This window comes from Primulina eburnea, chromosome 1 (genome assembly GCF_022965805.1).
Source record: "Primulina eburnea isolate SZY01 chromosome 1, ASM2296580v1, whole genome shotgun sequence".
In the NCBI taxonomy this organism is placed as follows: Eukaryota; Viridiplantae; Streptophyta; class Magnoliopsida; order Lamiales; family Gesneriaceae; genus Primulina; species Primulina eburnea.
Genome location: NC_133101.1, coordinates 11117771 through 11135978, shown reverse-complemented (window position 1 = coordinate 11135978; position 18208 = coordinate 11117771). Strand labels below are relative to the sequence as shown.

Genomic DNA, 18208 nt, shown 5'->3' with positions numbered 1-18208 from the left:
TGTTCATGCTCTTGGCACAAATCTTTCCATATGCAGAATTTTTAGCTTTCCTTTAATACATTTAGGCCAAAAACATTGGTGGTGATCTTTGGATGGAGGTTTAATGCAGTTGGAATGAATGATATAAAATATAATCGAATCAATATTATGATACCTCCGGTGCCACCTCCGGGAAAAGATGTAAAAATCGAAACACTTTATCGGCACACATGTTTAAAGCCAGAGCCAGAGATATAATATATAGTTAATCGAAGATTCATCTCTTGTCTATCAGCACAGTGGCGGAGCCAGGAATTGAAATCTTCCGTGCTAAATTTTTTTAACAAAAAACAGAATAATCTATAACAATTAAAAAGTTTCTCATTCACAAGATCTTCAATATTTTGGTTATTGAACTCGTAAGATTCAGAAACCGACAAAACATTGACAATGTAATAATAGATTTCCATCAACCTGCAAGAAAAATTAATGAAGATCAAATAAAATGAATATCTCTAAAAAAACCATTCATTTAATGTTAGATGATAAAATTAAATATTTTTAAACTAAAATATACAAAGATAATCTGTATAGACATAATCTTACTATTGAAGCTATGATCTACGATTTTTCGAAGTATAATATTCATCAATTATAGAATTAGAGTCTATATTTGAAGCAAACTCTCTCTCAATGTAGATAATCATAGAATATGTCAGAAAACAATCTCTCATTTTACTACGAAAAACTGTTTTCACATGCTTCATAGCCTAAAATGCACGCTCCGTAGTTGCCGTGGAAACAGGCAAAGTTAAAACTAGACGGATCAACTTGTCCATCAAATTATAATGTTGGAACTTTTTTGTTTCAAATAACCCTCGGCACAATTCTGAGATATTGGACATTTTCTGAAAATCTTCATGACAAACTACATCGAGCTCAAAATGTTGTAGCTGATACCTCAAATGATGCATTTCCTGTTCAGTGAAGTCCTCGGGATAATACTTCTCAGCAAGAGTACAAATCTTGTCAATGTTGAACCATTTAAAATTATCTTTTGGATCCAAAGCAGAGCTGATAATTAGAAGTTCAACTGTCTCATCACTAAATCTAAAGTTTAACTCTTCCATCTGAAAATCTATTGCAACATTAAATATATCATAATGAAAGTGATGTTCAACTGTGATAGTATCCCTTTTCTTGCATGAACAAGTAGAATGCTTATAATGAGAACCCATCTCCGGTATATCGACATCCAATCTTGTGCAAAATGATTTTACATACGAAAGAAGAATATCAAAACTACCATTTCTCAATCTCAGGAAAAGTTCTTTAGTCATAGAGACCAAATCCATTACACTGATGATATCAAGAGATTTTTATTGCAGGGCACGGCAAAGCAAATTTGTGATCCCCACAATTTTATGCAGCAAATGCAAAATAAAAATGAAATCAAAAGACTTCATCACTATTAATGAACCACCAGCTTCCCCTCACATTGAAGTGGAGGTGCCATCAATGATAATGTTTTCGAGCACATTAATACTTGCATCATATATATCTATCAAGCTGCAAATAGAATCAAAATGGGAGCTCCAACGAGTAGTACCTGCTCGATGCAAAGTACCAATCTGATTAGCTCCTCGCCCAGTCTCGCGTTCACCGACAACAACAGAACGTGCAATTTCATAATTGCATTAACTTGATAAGATTGTAACTCAGCATTGCGCTTGATAGAAGTTGTAACGAGATTGACAATAGTAGTCAGATTTGAAAAGAAGAGCCATATAAAGATCTCTTTTTCAGCTGCTGCAACTAATGCTAGTTGGAGTCGATGTGCAAAACAATGTATATAATATGCATAGGGGCAATCTTTAAGAAATAAAGCTTGCAATCCATTAAAAGCACCACTCATTTTACTAGCACCATCATACCCTTGACCTCACATATTATGAATTTCTAGATTATATCTAATGAGGACGTCACATATTTCTTTCTTGAGTGTTGCAGCTGTGCTGTCATGAACACGCACAATTTGAAAAAAACGCTCCCACAGAAAACCATGGGCATCAACAAATCTCAAAATTATAGCCATATGTTCTTTGTTAGATACATCTTTCGCTTCATCCACCAAAATACAAAACTTAGATACTCCAATTTCATCACGAATTTTATTTCTGACTCTATTACCAATAATATGCAAGATTTGGTCTTTTTGAACTTCTGGTGAGGTATATCTTGCATTTCCCGAAGCCTTGTCTAAGATAACATCTTCAATACTAGCATTCCATTCCCCCAATAGTTTTAACATCTCAATGAAATTACCACGATTTTGGGAATATGAAGATTCTTCATGACCTCTCAATCCACATCCTTGCAAACTAAGCCAATGGACACACTCAATTGTTTCTGCAAGCCTTAACCGATTTTTTTGAATCTGTTCAGAAGTTTCTCGAATCATAACTACACCTATATGCCTAGTGACATTCATCAAATCAACAATAGATTTTGAAGATTTATTGTGTGTCTAGTTAGAACTTCCCATGTGATACAAAAAAGCACACTTTGTTCCATCATTAACGCGTTTCCAACTTTTAAACCCTCCAATTGTAAATGCAGATTGTTGTGCTTCACTTAATTCAAAAAGATAGCACGTAAAACAAAATATTGCATCCTTCGAAGGAGAGAGTACTCTAACCATGAAAACTTTTTAAACCATGTATATTGAAATCGACGATGCTTCTTTCCTCATTCAGACTGTGGGTATTCCGGCAATTTATGTTGATATGACCCCATTTTGATATAAGCTCGTCTAATTTCATCACGATGATTAACAGGATGTTGCAACATCGAAATACGCAATCCAGGATCTCGTTCAAGGGAAGTTTCATCAAACACAACGTTTTTAGATTTAGAAGGAGGTCCGGGCTCCTCAATATTAATAGATGCATGAGTATCGATCCTCTCGGATGATGAAGGATTATCAATTGTTGACTGAAATAATGATAAAATATTGTTTTTCCTCTTTCTCTCTTGATTTTACATTAAAATAACCTAATAAAAACAAAATTATTAACTTTAGATTAGAACCAAATAATATAGAGTACATAAAAAGTGCAAATTCAATCAATAAAATAAGTATTGCATATAAAATAGTAGCAACCATCATCGGTGATTCAATTGAAGGGTTTATTGGCTAGCTGAAGGGTCACTGCTTCCACAAGAGAGGCCTTACTCTCACGTGGGCACGCTAGTTAAGTGGACAACCATTGTTTAAGTAAGATGAAAGTAGGGAACGAAATGATCTGTCCAAACAAGGTTTCCAGACTCATATTCAAATTTAATCTCAATACAACAAAAGGAGAAGGCAGCATTGTCAAATGCTGAGGCATTAGATTCTAAAACTTGAAAATTACTCTGAAAATTTGTGTTTATCTGTTACTGTGCAATTATTAATTATATCAATTATTAATTGATTTGATATAATTAATATTTTAATTATATTAATAATTATTTTACAAGTTTAACATCACACTAAACATGCATAAGCTGGAATGCATCGTGGAAGCTTGAGCACAAGTACATTTTAGCTGGAACGACCCTGTCTCAGAAAGGAACAGCTGGGTTGTAGCCCGGGTGGCCCAATATACATTTTAGCTATTTGAATATGAGTCTGGAAACCTTGTTTGGACAAATCATTTTGTTCCCTACTTTCATCTTACTTAAGCAATGGTTGTCCACTTAACTAGCATGCCCACGTGAGAGTAAGGCGTCTCTTGTGGAAGCAGTGACCCTTCAGCTACCTAATAAACCCTTCAATTGAATCACCGATGATGGTTGCTATTATTACTTATTTTATTTATTGAATTTGCATTTTCTATGTACTCTATATTATTTGGTTCTAATCTAAAGTTAATAATTTTGTTTATATTAGGTTATTTTAATGTCAAATCAAGAGAGAAAGAGGAAAAATAATATTTTATCATTATTTCAGCCAGCAATTGATAATCCTTCATCATCCGAGAGGATCGAGACTCATGCATCCATTAATATTGAGGAGCCCGGATCTCCTTCTAAATCTAAAAAAGTTGTGTTTGATGAAACTTCCCTTGAACGGGGTCCTGGATTGCGTATTTCGATGTTGCAACATCATGTTAATCATCGTGATGAAATTAGACGAGCTTATATCAAAATGGGGCCATATCAACCTAAATTTTCGGAATATCCACGGTCTGAATCAGGAAAGAAGCATCGTCGATTTCAATATACATGGTTTAAAAATTTTCCATGGTTAGAGTACCCTCCTTCGAAGGATGTAGTATTTTGTTTTCAGTGCTGTCTTTTTGAATTAAGTGAAGCCCAACAATCTGCATTTACAATTGGAGGGTTTAAAAGTTGGAAAAGCGTTAATGATGGAGCAAAGTGTGCTTTTTTGTCTCACATGGGAAGTTCTAACTCGACACACAATAAATCTTCAAAATCTGTTGTTGATTTGATGAATGTCACTAGGCATATAGGTGTAGTTATGGATCAAGAAACTTCTGAACAGATTCAAAAAAATCGGTTAACGGTTGCAACAACAATTGAGTGTGTCCATTGGCTTAGTTTGCAAGGATGTGGATTGAGAGGTCATGATGAATCTTCATATTCCCAAAATCGTGGTAATTTCATTGAGATGTTAAAACTATTGGGGAAATGGAATGCTAGTATTGAAGATGTTATCTTAGACAAGGCTGCGGGAAATGCAAGATATACCTCACCAGAAGTTCAAAAAGATCAAATCTTGCATATTATTGGTAATAGAGTCAGAAATAAAATTCGTGATGAAATTAGAGATTCTAATTTTTGTATTTTGGTGGATGAAGCGAAAGATGTATCTAACAAAGAACATATGTCTATAATTTTGAGATTTGTTGATGCCCATGGTTTTCTGTGGGAGCGTTTTTTTAAAATTGTGCGTGTTCATGACAGCACAGCTGCAACACTCAAGAAAGAAATATGTGACGTCCTCATTAGATATAATCTAGAAATTCATAATATGTGAGGTCAAGGGTATGATGGTGCTAGTAAAATGAGTGGTGCTTTTAATGGATTGCAAGCTTTATTTCTTAAAGATTGCCCCTATGCATATTATATACATTGTTTTGCACATCGACTCCAACTAGCATTAGTTGTAGCAGCTGAAAAAGAGATCTCTATATGGCTCTTCTTTTCAAATCTGACTACTATTGTCAATCTTGTTACAACTTCTATCAAGCGCAATGCTGAGTTATAATCTTATCAAGTTAATGAAATTGCACGTTCTGTTGTTGCCGGTGAACGCGAGACTGGGCGAAGAGCTAATCAGATTGGTACTTTGCATCGAGCAGGTACTACTCGTTGGAGCTCCCATTTTGATTCTATTTGCAGCTTGATAGATATGTATGATGCAACTATTAATGCGCTCGAAAACATTATCATTGATGGCACCTCCACTTCAATGTGAGGGGAAGCTGATGTTTCATTAATAGTGATGAAGTCTTTTGATTTCATTTTTATTTTGCATTTGCTGCATAAAATTATGGGGATTACAAATTTGCTTTGCCGTGCCCTGCAATAAAAATCTCTTGATATCATCAGTGTAATGGATTTGGTCTCTACGACTAAAGAACTTTTCCTGAGATTGAGAAATGGTGGTTTTGATATTCTTCTTTCGTATGTAAAATCATTTTGCACAAGATTGGATGTCGATATACCGGAGATGAGTTCTCATTATAAGCATTCTACTCGTTAATGCAAGAAAAAGGATACTATCATAGTTGAACATCACTTTCATTATGATATATTTAATGTTGCAATAGATTTTCAGATGGAAGAGTTAAACTTTAGATTTAGTGATGAGACAGTTGAACTTCTAATTATCAGCTCTGCTTTGGATCCAAAAGATAATTTTAAATGGTTCAACATTGACAAGATTTGTACTCTTGCTGAGAAGTATTATCCCGAGGACTTCACTGAACACGAAATGCATCATTTGAGGTGTCAGCTACAACATTTTGAGCTCTATGTAGTTTGTCATGAAGATTTTCAGAAAATGTCCAATATCTCAGAATTGTGCCGAGGGTTATTTGAAACAAAAAAGTTGCAACATTATAATTTGATTGACAAGTTGATCCGTCTAGTTTTAACTTTTCCTGTTTCCACGGCAACTACGGAGCGTGCATTTTCGGCTATGAAGCATGTGAAAACAGTTTTTCGTAGTAAAATGAGAGATTGTTTTCTGACATATTCTATGATTATCTACATTGAGAGAGAGTTTGCTTCAAATATAGACTCTGATTCTATAATTGATGAATATTATACTTCGAAGAATCGTAGATCACAGCTTCAATAGTAAGATTATGTCTATACAGACTATCTTTGTATATTTTAGTTTAAAAATATTTAATTTAATCATCTAACATTAAATGAATGATTTTAGAGATATTCATTTTATTTGATATTCATTAATTTTTGCAGGATGACAAAAATCTACTATTACATTGTTAATGTTTTGTCGGTTTCTGAATCTTACGAGTTCAATAACCAAAATATTGAAGATCTTGTTAATGAGAAATTTTTTGAGACTACGATGAACATGTATTATAGTTATGATTTTAATTGTTATAGATTATACTGTTTTTTGTTAAAAAAATTTAAACCGGGTAGATTTCAAATCCTGGCTCCGCCACTGTCTTTCAGATAAAGTTTGAAACATATTCAAATATGAATATATCTCCACAATATGAATCATGCTGCCATTTAAAAATACAACCAGAAAAAAACACAATTTTTGGTTTCAATGGCATTCTCAAAGATATATTGCATAAAAAAGAATACTCGATGAAATTGATCATTCAACTTATATCAAGAATAGCACAGTTGGCATGAAGCAATCTGTATACAACGTATATACTCAATGTATGTGCAGCATACTAGGAAAGCAATACAGAGCAAAATATAAGAAAGAAAATACATATACGCGACTCTATCTTCATCAAACTCCGGCTTCATAACATCTATATATCTCACTCGGGTCACTGGTATTCCAGTTACTCAACGAAGGTTCGAGGATTTGTTACTATTTTCGTCAAATATATTTCTTTTGTAATAAAATGAATTAAACTAGCCACTTACATGGTCAGTTTGCGTAGAAGAAGATGGCGGGACTATTTCTGGTACTTGATCGAGCACAAAATTCATGTCGTCCGAGAATTCAGCCTTGGCTCGATTCGTTTTACTTCCAACAACGACTGTTGTTCCATCTTGTAAAGCCCAGATCTATCGAACATGTTCACAAAAATGAAGTGTTATTGAATTTCTGTGGTGGCGTTTATGCCAGTGAATTAATCAAAAGCCAACATATTTGTTTTACCTGTGTATGAGATAAGAAACTTATGCAAGTAGTGAGCATTAGGAAGCCGAACCCAGCATAAACAACTGGCACCCCGGGATCAGTCTGCTTGAAAACAAATTTATCATCATCATTGAAATTAAGAAAAGAAAAAAATCATGATAAATGGATGCTCCATAGCACATTTTATCCGGTTTTTTTGACCTCACCTTTAGTTCAAGGCCGGTACTACCAATAGCTTCTAATACAATAATTTTTACACCATCAATGTCGATTGGAAGATTCGAGTTGGGCCGCCTGACTCCAGCAAATTTTCCTTCTTGGTCGTATAAAACAACCGATTGCGTATCACGAGCTAACATTGATCTACAGAAACAGAGTTGGCATCATATACAAGAAAGGTGATAGGAACATTAGATTATTTCGTCAAACAATGTGCAAAAAGCATACATTCCCTTAAGATAAGTAGAATCAGTGTCTCCAACAGGAAGGAAAGTCCCGTAAAGCTTTTTGTCACCGTTGACTTTTAGAGGCGCCATAGCCAAATTAAACGGCCCTGCATCATCTTTCATAACTTGTAAAGCCGACAAGCTCCAATCTGTCTGGTATATGGTGATCCCACCGTACCTCAGAGGGTTGTTAACACTTATCGTCTTCCTCATGATCTCTTTGCCATTAATGTCAAAAAGTGAAAGATCACTGTGGAACTGTGAAACCTGACACCATAAAAGGATGAAAAAAAAGCTAAATTTTCAGTGATGACGTGAAGAAAAAGGAAGAAATAATGCATTTTAGACTCATTGATTCAGCTTATTACCTCTCCACTATCATAGTAATCCATGTAGAATCTGTTAACATGAACCTCGGTATTGAAAGTTTCTGAAGGGGTCGATAAAAATCCACTTGGTTCAAGTACGTCTCCCATGACAAAATTCAAACCCTGTGGAACAGTAATCGACCCCCTGAAGCTGCCAGTAGCAGTTATAGTTCCACCGACCATTATTAAGAGCAATGCTAAATGGACTCCAATGGGTGCAAACCTACCTGCTAGCCCTTTGAATGCATACAAAGTGGGACCCTGCAAGAATACCTAAAAAAGAAGCAATTGTAATTGTTCTGCAGTTATGGTTCTAAAATAAGTAGATCACTAGAAAATAGCCCTCGATACATAGAAAAAGCATCCACTGTGGTGGTAGAAGCTATAGTTGATAGCTGTCTTGGAACTAAAAAATTTAAATTGTACATCGTTGTGCCAAACAGACACCACAACATGACATTTCGGGCTAAATATTTCACCCAAACACTATATTCCCGAAAAAAGAACATAAGCTATGTATTCTGGTTCAACCAAGCGTAGAAGATTCATAGAAGTCTTTAATTTCACCTAGAAGCAAAACTCTTCAAATATACTCAAGCCCACTAGTATGAACGAACAAAAATATCAGCAAAAGCTAAACTGAAGGACATGGCATTATACTTCATAACCAGCACCCATTAGAATGATCCCCAAATCTTGAATCGAAGCTCTAGGTAAAGTGTCTGAATATTCCTGCTTACGAATTGCCTCAGGTGAATGTACGAAAGACCACCTGCAAACCATGTATAGCATTACCAAATACGAGCATTAAAGGCTATCCAGATGACAAAAGTCAACAGTCATCAAAATCAAACCTTTTAGCTACCTTCACTATGGGGATCTGTGTCGTATATGTACAAGCCATAAGCGATGCTCCTAAAAGAATTAAGGTTCCGAGGAATACCGGAGATGAAAACATATGGTCAAAACCAAGGGCGAAAATCCACCTCCATGTGAAGAATCCCAAGACAGGGTTCACTTCAGAGTACTTTTGAAAATAGAAATCTGGCGCCTCACCTTGCTCAATTACAGTTCCTGCAAGAAACGAAAACAAAAAATGCCAATTTGTACCTATGAAGCTGGAGTAGTGTACAGAATGAGTACTCTGATAGATGGTAAAGATATCTAATGAAAGTCCACATGGGATTTATCACTCTACAGCAACAAAGGTGATATGATCAAATTTACCTTATATCAAGAATCCTCTTTTTTCAAAAAAATGAAATTTTTTACGTTATCAGAAAGATTAGAGATGGCGTAAGCACTCGAAGTCTCGAAGGTCCCAAACCTAAAGCAAATATACCGATTCTCCTGGTCTAATCTATAATGCAAGATAATGCAGAACAGGTTGTATTTAAAAAAGATAGACAACATTTATTACCGCAAAAATAAACTGATAAAAAGGTTACAAGATTAATGTATCTGAAAAACAGGTAAAATGCCCAAAAAGAAAAACATTTATGGCAACAAAAACAACATGACGATAAAATCTTATATCGTGGCTTCTTAATTTTCCATTTACTTGCATGAATCGCTTCTCAATTTTTTTCACGCACCACTGAAATTATGTAAAACCCAAAAGTATAACATCATCTGTGCAACATTTATACAAAATTGATGCACAAAAATTCGAATTTTCCCATACAACAATGATAAAAAAAGAGTATGCAGAATACCTAATGCCATTAAGGCAGCGACAGCAAACATTTCAGCAATAGCCAAAGGCAAATTCGAGAGCGCTGCCAACGCCTTTCTTGAGAACCCTTTCAGCAACCAAGAACCATCTTTCTTACCCCTCGGCACCTTCAGCGGATCACGGACACTTCCGCCGCCTCCCTTATCGGAAACCACCGGAGCTCTGCCCGGCTCAGGTGCTGCAATCTTCGTTTTATTGGGCACATGCAGCGTCTTTTTTCTACCCCTCACACCACTCTCAGTCTCAGAGGTTTCAAGCTTACAAGAAACACTATTTTTTCTACTAAAAGAACAGCTCACGTTGATTTTGCTGCCATTTTTGGAGTTAAACAAAGTGCAGAGAAACGAATTTTGGCAACGGGAATAATGGGTGCTGAATCTGAAATCATAGGATAACGAACTACTATGGTTTACAAGATTTGATTGTGATATCGAACAGAAAATCTTCATTGGGATCAAAATTTTGTTCAAGCAATTTTTCTTGAATGATTCTTATGGCCTGAAGGGAAGAGACGCTCACAAACTCATCAGTTAGTTTATCCAGAAAGCTTCAGTGGTTATTGGGCCTTTAAAATAAAGTACAAAAATCTTGGTAGATATTTCTTATTCCTCTTTTTCAAGAAACTTCTTATTAAATATCTATTGATATATTTTTGTGAAATAATTTTTTTACTCAATCCATAAAAATATTATATTTTATATTAAAAATAATATTTTTATTATAAATATAAATCGAATTGACCTGTCCCACAAACTTTCCAAATCTAATAAAAGGTGTAACCAGAACTTAACCGTTTAATACGGTTATGGTTTGGTTTCAATTTAAGTTTTAGCATACTTAATGACCAATTATCTAACAATCTTGTACTAATCTATAGCCTTAATAACCAATTAAATAATTATCATGTACTAATCTAGTATAAAACCAATTAAGTACTTTTGGCCCTCTTTTATCTCAAAATATAAAGAATAGGTTTCTGGTGAGACGGTTTCATGAATCTTTATATATGAGACGTGTCAACTCTACCGATATTCACAATAAAAAATAATACTCTTAAAATAAAAAAATAAAATTTTTTGATAGATAACCCAAATAATATATCAATCTCATAGAATACGTCCCGTGAAATCTTTTCATACAAGTTTTTATCAAATATAAAACTATATTTGAAGCGGTGACATAAACATTTTCTAACATAGGGGAGGTGTTCGAAACTCGGGTCATAAAAAAAAAATTGGTACGGAATGAAAGAATCCTAATTTTAAATTCAGTTTTAAATATATTTTGTATCTTATCCCAATTTTTAATAAAATTTTGGTGAATTAAAATTTATACCAAAAGGAAACACCTGGATATTTTCATATATTTCGTAAAAATAATTCATCAATACCTTGGGTAACCATACTACAATTTGGCATGATATATGTATGACAAATATTAAATTTTAGAGTGAGTCTCATGTGAGACCGTCTCACGGATCTTAATATGTGAGACGGGTCAACCCTACCATATTCACAATAAAAAATAATACTCTTAGCATAAAAAGTAATACTTTTTCATGGATAGCTCAAATAAGAGATCCGTCTCACGAATACGACCCGTGAGACCGTCTCACACAAGTTTTTGCCTAAATTTTAAGATGAAAAATAAGATCATTTGGTTATTTTTTATTTTATGTTTTACGCATATATAAGACACAAAATTATGACAAGCTTTTAAAATATAGAAAAATTATTTGTTGATGATCCCTGAAACGGGTCAATTATGCTCATATTTATAATAATAAGTAAATTTTATAGCGTAAAAAGTAATAATTTTCTATGAGTGACCTAAATAAGATATTCGTTTCACAAAATTGACTCGTGAGATCGTCTAAAAAATGTTTTTGTGTTGAGACTGACTTATTTCAGGTTAATCAAAATTGTTTTATATACTAAAAGTAATTGTAACCCTAATCTAGTTAAGTACACAATTAATAGATAAGATTACTCATAATTAATATTTTGGAGAGTAGATAACAATATTTATAAACACAAAAACTCGTATAACCGATTCAGTTCATAAAAAAATATTGTTATTATGTCAAAATTATTATTTTTATTTATAAATATAGATTGAGTCAATAATCTCACGGATATATCCGAGAGATTATCTCACATTATACTTATCCATTAATAAAAAGTTGAAGTCCATTTAGAATTAAAAAAAATGAAGAGTGAGTCTTATGTAAGACCGTCTCACGGATTTTAATATGTGAGACGGGTCAACCCTGTCTATATTCACAATAAAAAATAATATTCTTAACATAAAAAGTAATACTTTTAGATGGATGATCCAAATAAGAGATCCGTCTCACGAATATGACCCGTGAGACCGTCTCACACAAGTTTTTGTCAAAAATGAAACCGAACCAAATAAACCAAAACAACTTAATTTTCATATCATAACAGCTGAATTTCTAAATTAACCAAGCTGAATTTGTAGGTTTCCTAAGTCCATGGCCAAGTAATTATTACTTCTTGGGTTGTAATTGTTATCTTACTAGCTTCCGCTACTACAGCTTTGAACTAAATCAATCCGATCGGTCAATTACGAGACAAAATAAGAGCATATTACCTAGGGATGTAAATGAACCGAACTGTTCGCGAGCTTTTCGGATCTCGGCTCGTTAAAAAGCTCGTTCGGGCTCGTTCGTTAAGCTTATCGAGCCGAGTCCGAGCCTTATTTTGGGCTCGACAATTTTGTTGAGCCGAGCTTGAGATTAATAATGTTCGGCTCGTTAGCTCGTGAACATGTTCGATAATAGGTTCGTGAGCTCAAAATTGAGCTCGGCTCGTTTAGCTGGTTCACGGGCGCTGCTGGTTCCACTACAAAAAAACGGAAATATCAGCGACGGTTTTTACTAAACCGTCGCTATATAGCGACGGTTTACATCAAACCGTCGCTATAATAGCGACCGTTATGAATAAACCGTCGCCGATTAATATAAGCGAAGGTATTAGCAAACCGTCGCTGATGGCAACGGTTTTGGGGTTTAGGGTTTAGGGTTCAGGGTTTTAGCAAACTGTCTATAAATTGTCGCGTTTAGAGTCGTTTGTAACATTTTCACTTAGTCATCCTGAGTGTTTATTAAATAGATATATCTGTTGTCCTTACAATCGAAAAAAAAATGTCAGAACAAACCATATTTAGACGAAATTACAAACCATTTGTGTTTCCTAATAAAAAGTACAAAATTGTTGATGTCAATCGAAAAAAGAGTCTTGGATACTACGAACCATTTGTGTTTCCTACGCAAGCCTCGCAAGTTGTGTATTTGACTTATCCAACAACGAAGAGAGCAGAATCAGATTGGATGCATGTGAGTACTCTACGTAGGCGAGCTTATGTCACTGATGTTGAGCAAATACTGAGCATAATCAAATTGATGCGAACGATGCATTTCAAAACAACGAAAGTGGACCTCATGACATCTCAACTCAATTTCTTTTATCGTCTCAAAATCTAGTCGATGTTAATGTTATGTACGACAACGAAATTGATTTGAACTGAAAGTGAAACAGAAGAGGTTCAATATTCGAGCGACGATGTTCGTGACATTTATTGAATTGTACTTTGGAAAAAATATATATTTCATTAATTATAAATGTTAATGTTTTACAATTATTGAATTTATTTTAGCGAGAACGACATGGCAGAGATCCAACGTCATGGGAGCTATATGTTCACACACATCGACATGCAGATGGATCTTTCGTTGACACGCGATCCCGCCTGCTCCACGTAAGTTTATTAAATTTCGTTATTCTCATCAATGTTACATTAAGAAAATTCAATTTGATTCATTTTAAATCAACATCATAGGAGGAAATAGAGCGCTACATGACTGATTCATTTTGTATGAAACACTTGTATTATTATTTGCAGATTAATAATATGATTACATTTCTCAAATTTTGTTAATTTTTTTTCGATTATACAGTACAATATATTTTTATTTCAGATTTAAATAATTATATCATTAAAAAAAACAATTAGCGACGGTTTTTTGTTCAAACCGTCGCTAATTTGCGACAGTTGTACAAAAACGTGGTCGATCGCTTAACCGTCGCTGTTGGCGACGGTTTAAGAAAAATGTCGCCGACCTAGATCGGCGACGTTTTTGTCAATACCTGTCGCTAGCGACGCTTTTACTCAAAACCGTCGTTATTAGCGAACCGCCATTAACGAGCCGAGCTCAAGCCGAGCCCGAGCATCATAATTTCCGAACGAGCCGAGCCCGAGCTTCAAACCAAAGGCTCGTAACGAGCTCGAGCCGAGCCCGAGCCGAAAAAATAGTTATACGAGCCGAGCCCGAGCCAGCTACTGTTCGGCTCGGCTCGGCTCATTTACATCCCTAATATTACCTGAACATTTCCAATATGAAATGTGATTAATATGATAAAATAAGAGCAAATCACATTGAAATATGCTCAATTGGTCTAATACACAAGTGGCACACAACTGAACTATATAATATACAGTTTCATATCAAGGAATTCTAACCCCATCAAGGGATAAACTTCAAGCTACAATCAGATGCAAGAGCACAAGAATAGCAAGAACGATGAAAATCAGCTTCCAGGCTATTGGTTTCCATTCGATTGGACCCGAATGATAATGATGAAAGCCATGAACATACCCTCCATGGAAGGAACTCGAGAACAGATATGGTGTACCAGAAGTTGTTCCATAAACAGTAGCATCATGAAAACCATGTAGCTGAAGGTTAAAAATGGCTGGCAATGCACCAAAAATATTAGATAGGGTCTGGTGACCAAACCTGGAAACTCCCATTGGCATCAATCCGGATATGGGATCCAGGTTGTTTTGGCGGACAAAATTTATGTCTACATGTGGGGCAGTTTGTGGTCTCTGTCCCATCGGTCGGTTTGGAATAGAAACTCCAGGTATGAAACGGGTTCTTGGGTCGAAACTTGATTTACCCCTCCCATATATTGGAACTAATTTTTCTTCTTGAACAATAGCTTTGCAAACCGGGCACTCGTGAGAATATGAGTGGATTTGAAGCCACTGATAGAGGCAAGACCAACAGTAAAGGTGACCGCAGAGTGTCACAATCGGCTCATGTGCCAACTCAAAACAGATGTTGCACTCGAAGTTCCCAGTGTCGGGTATTATATCAGGTAAACTAGAGACATCTGCTGATTCAGCAATTCCACAGTCCATGTCCACAATCTCAATGCAGACCTGAAAAGATCTCGTAATTCATTCGACAAGAAAAACCATGCCTAAATAATCAAAACGGGGGAGGACTCAAATGGAGGTAAGCACATCGATCACCCGACTCAAATGAAAATGTTGAAATTCCATGTTAAATTTTTTAAAAAATACATGTGTTTCCTACCCAATATTTTCATAGCCACCCCTCGTCAAAATTTCCTAACCCCCCCCCCCCCCCCCCCCCTACATGCACTTCAACCACGTTAGTAGGAAATCCAAATTATCGATCAAGGGAAAAATAGGAATTCCCCCGAAGCAATTCAACAACCAAATCCATAATCCTTTTTCTTGAAAAGCCATCAGTCTCACCGCTTCATCCATCAAGAAAATCGATAATCCTTATCGCTTAAAAAATAAGCTAGATCTTTGACATAAGGAATTCATGCATAATTTCTTCCAGATTAAAGGATTATCCAACTCAATTTTGAAGCAAGAAAGGAATTAACTAAAGCACTACGACTCCTCGAGATCAGATAACTTCTACACAATTTATTCCTAAATGATACGAAAAATCAAATTCAGAGCTGTAAGCAATCAACTATATATCATTATCTAATCTCCAAGTACCAAAGAGTGAAAAATCAAACTCCTATTAATTATAACATAACAAAACACTTAACACCACAAAGCCCTTAATATTTGACTACCCAACAACTAAAAAAAATTCAGGAAAAATTAAGAAAAACAGCTACTTCACCAGTAAAAAGAAAAAAAAAGTCATACAAGAAGACAGAAATTCACCCAATCATGAGGGAAAAAACCAGCTAATTTAAGGCAAAATGTATAGTAAATTGATCGAAAAATAATTCAAAAAAACAAGAAAAAACAAATACTTGCCTTCTGGAGCTGGAATTGGAGCGAAGGTAATTGGCAGGTTAGGTAGGAAGGAAGAAACGTGACGTGAATTTGTAGATGGCTAAATTTATATACAGCGGAATATTTGGACTACGAGGGGCCGATTTGCAAATTAGGAATATTTGTGGACTCAACGTAAATCAGAGGGCACGTTGTGGGCCATGATGGGCCTGGAAGAGTAAATGGTTGGTCAATGGATAGGCCCTTCCCAACAAATAATAAATAAGAAATTTGTTGGCATTTACGAAATCATTTTTTAAGAGGAAAATAAATATAATCTACTAAAATTAATAGGAGGGGAGAAACATACGCATTTTTATGTTATGGTTTCATGCACCACATTCCTTTATACAATACTATTTTAATCGTCGTGCAAAATTTAGTTTCACATTTTCGGACGAGCTTGTCATAATATGACTTGCTCAATGTAGTTTAGTTGACTAAGATGATTTACAAATTATTGTGTTAATTCCGAGGTTATCCATTGTGCACCTAATTGGCCAACAACCACAATAGAAGTACCGATGAGGTGTCACACATCTATTGGATGCACAATTTTTCTACCTTTCATCACATCCAATAGGTGAATGACACATCATCGGTGCTCATAAAGATGTGCACGGTAGGTATGCATGATATCAAAACTATATAAATATATATATATATATATATATATATATATATATATATATATATATATATATATATATATATATATATATATATGAGTGGGTCACACGTGAGACTGTCTCACGGATCATAATCTGTGAGACGGGTCAACCCTACCCATATTCACAATAGAAAGTAATACTCTTAGCATAAAAAGTAATATTTTTTAATGGGTGACCCAAATAAAAGACTCATCTCACAAATATATACAATAGAAAGTAATACTCTTAGCATAAAAAGTAATATTTTTTAATGGGTGACCCAAATAAAAGACTCATCTCACAAATATATATATATATATATATATATATATATATATATATATATATATATATATATATATATATATATATTTCACTAGAGTTTTAATAGGAAACAATCTAATATGTTTGTAGTATTTGAACAACTGGTTTATATAAAAATAAAACATCCATAGATTTTTTATTATTATTATTATTATTATGTTGTGTCCTAGATAAATGGCAATTCGGTTAATCAAATAAAAAATTATTTAAAAAATAAATAGTAAATTATGAAATCTTTTGAAAATAAGTATAATTTTTATATATTCGATAATATAATTGATTTTCACAATTAGCCGATAAAAAAAAAACGGCATTCGTCGTTTTAAAAATCCATAGTTCATCCCACGCAAAATGGATGAACAAAAAACGATATCCACCGTCTTTAAAAACATTTGTTCGTTCCACGCAAAAAGAGTTGGGATCCAAAAGAAGATGAACCATGCCAAATAATTGAACAAAAGTTTCCTTTAACCATAATAGTTTTATTATAATATACAATTAATTACACATGTACAATATTTTAAATTTATTAATTACAAGTATTGTATATTTTCGTAAATTATAAAATAAAAAAATTAACTGTGTCTCTGTCCTCATAATTAAAACGTGCTTTTAAAAAAATGAAAACGACACTTTTGAAAATGATTTTTCATTTTTGAAAATGACATTTTTTAAAGAATCCAACCCAACAAGTTTAATTTCTTAAATCACTTATTTTTGCAATTATAAATAACAACCACAAAATATGAATGTGAAATTAAGATAATATAAGGTGAATATTTAACCACTTATCGTGAGTTCGAATCTTGTAATACGGTTTTATGTGACTAACATGGTTTGCATGATACTGTGTTAACATGTAAATTTGCAAAGTGTCACCAGAATATGCTAAATCGTTATTTTTTAAAAAATAATCTCGACTTAATTACACTAATCTTTCTTATAATCTATTCCATCGACTTAAGTTTCTCCGTTTGATGATATATTAATAAATATTTGCTCGGTGGTCGGTGAGTGCGCATATAATTATATTATACAGAAAAGTTTCATTTAAAAAATTTAATAATATTAGATTAATTTTGTATTTTGAAAGAGAAAATTCAGTATATCACAATGTAAATAAATTACTGGTGATTCATTTAATAGTCAGCATTACATACGTAGGGTATATACAATAATGTTAGATATATAAA

At 34.1% G+C, this 18208-nt stretch overlaps 2 protein-coding genes across 2 annotated transcripts; both read right to left on the bottom strand.

The window, feature by feature from the left end:
* Positions 1-6885: 6885 nt before the first annotated feature.
* Positions 6886-10457, bottom strand: LOC140827605 (cytochrome c biogenesis protein CCS1, chloroplastic). The gene is made up of 8 exons (XM_073190348.1): positions 9884-10457; positions 9023-9242; positions 8829-8940; positions 8169-8441; positions 7802-8067; positions 7561-7717; positions 7373-7456; positions 6886-7278 (listed from the first exon to the last, which is right to left on the bottom strand). Exons 1-8 carry the CDS (start codon positions 10350-10352, stop codon positions 7123-7125), a joined length of 1737 nt encoding a protein of 578 aa, XP_073046449.1. The 5' UTR covers positions 10353-10457; the 3' UTR covers positions 6886-7122.
* Positions 10458-14339: 3882 nt separating this feature from the next.
* Positions 14340-16123, bottom strand: LOC140827601 (uncharacterized). The gene is made up of 2 exons (XM_073190334.1): positions 16024-16123; positions 14340-15153 (listed from the first exon to the last, which is right to left on the bottom strand). The coding sequence occupies exon 2, from the start codon at positions 15130-15132 to the stop codon at positions 14467-14469; it is 666 nt and encodes a 221-aa protein (XP_073046435.1). The 5' UTR covers positions 15133-15153; positions 16024-16123; the 3' UTR covers positions 14340-14466.
* Between the last annotated feature and the right edge of the window lie 2085 nt (positions 16124-18208).

Excerpts from the sequence above, each read along its gene's own strand:
- LOC140827605 (XM_073190348.1), bottom strand. The coding sequence starts at position 10,352 with ATGAAGATTTTCTGTTCGATATCACAATCAAATCTTGTAAACCATAGT. Across the intron at positions 7,718-7,801 it reads TCTACTTATCTTAAGGGAAT|ATCAATGTTAGCTCGTGATA; the intron begins GTATGCTTTTTG and ends CTGTTTCTGTAG. Across the intron at positions 7,457-7,560 it reads GTACCGGCCTTGAACTAAAG|ACTGATCCCGGGGTGCCAGT; the intron begins GTGAGGTCAAAA and ends GTTTTCAAGCAG.
- LOC140827601 (XM_073190334.1), bottom strand. The coding sequence starts at position 15,132 with ATGGACTGTGGAATTGCTGAATCAGCAGATGTCTCTAGTTTACCTGAT.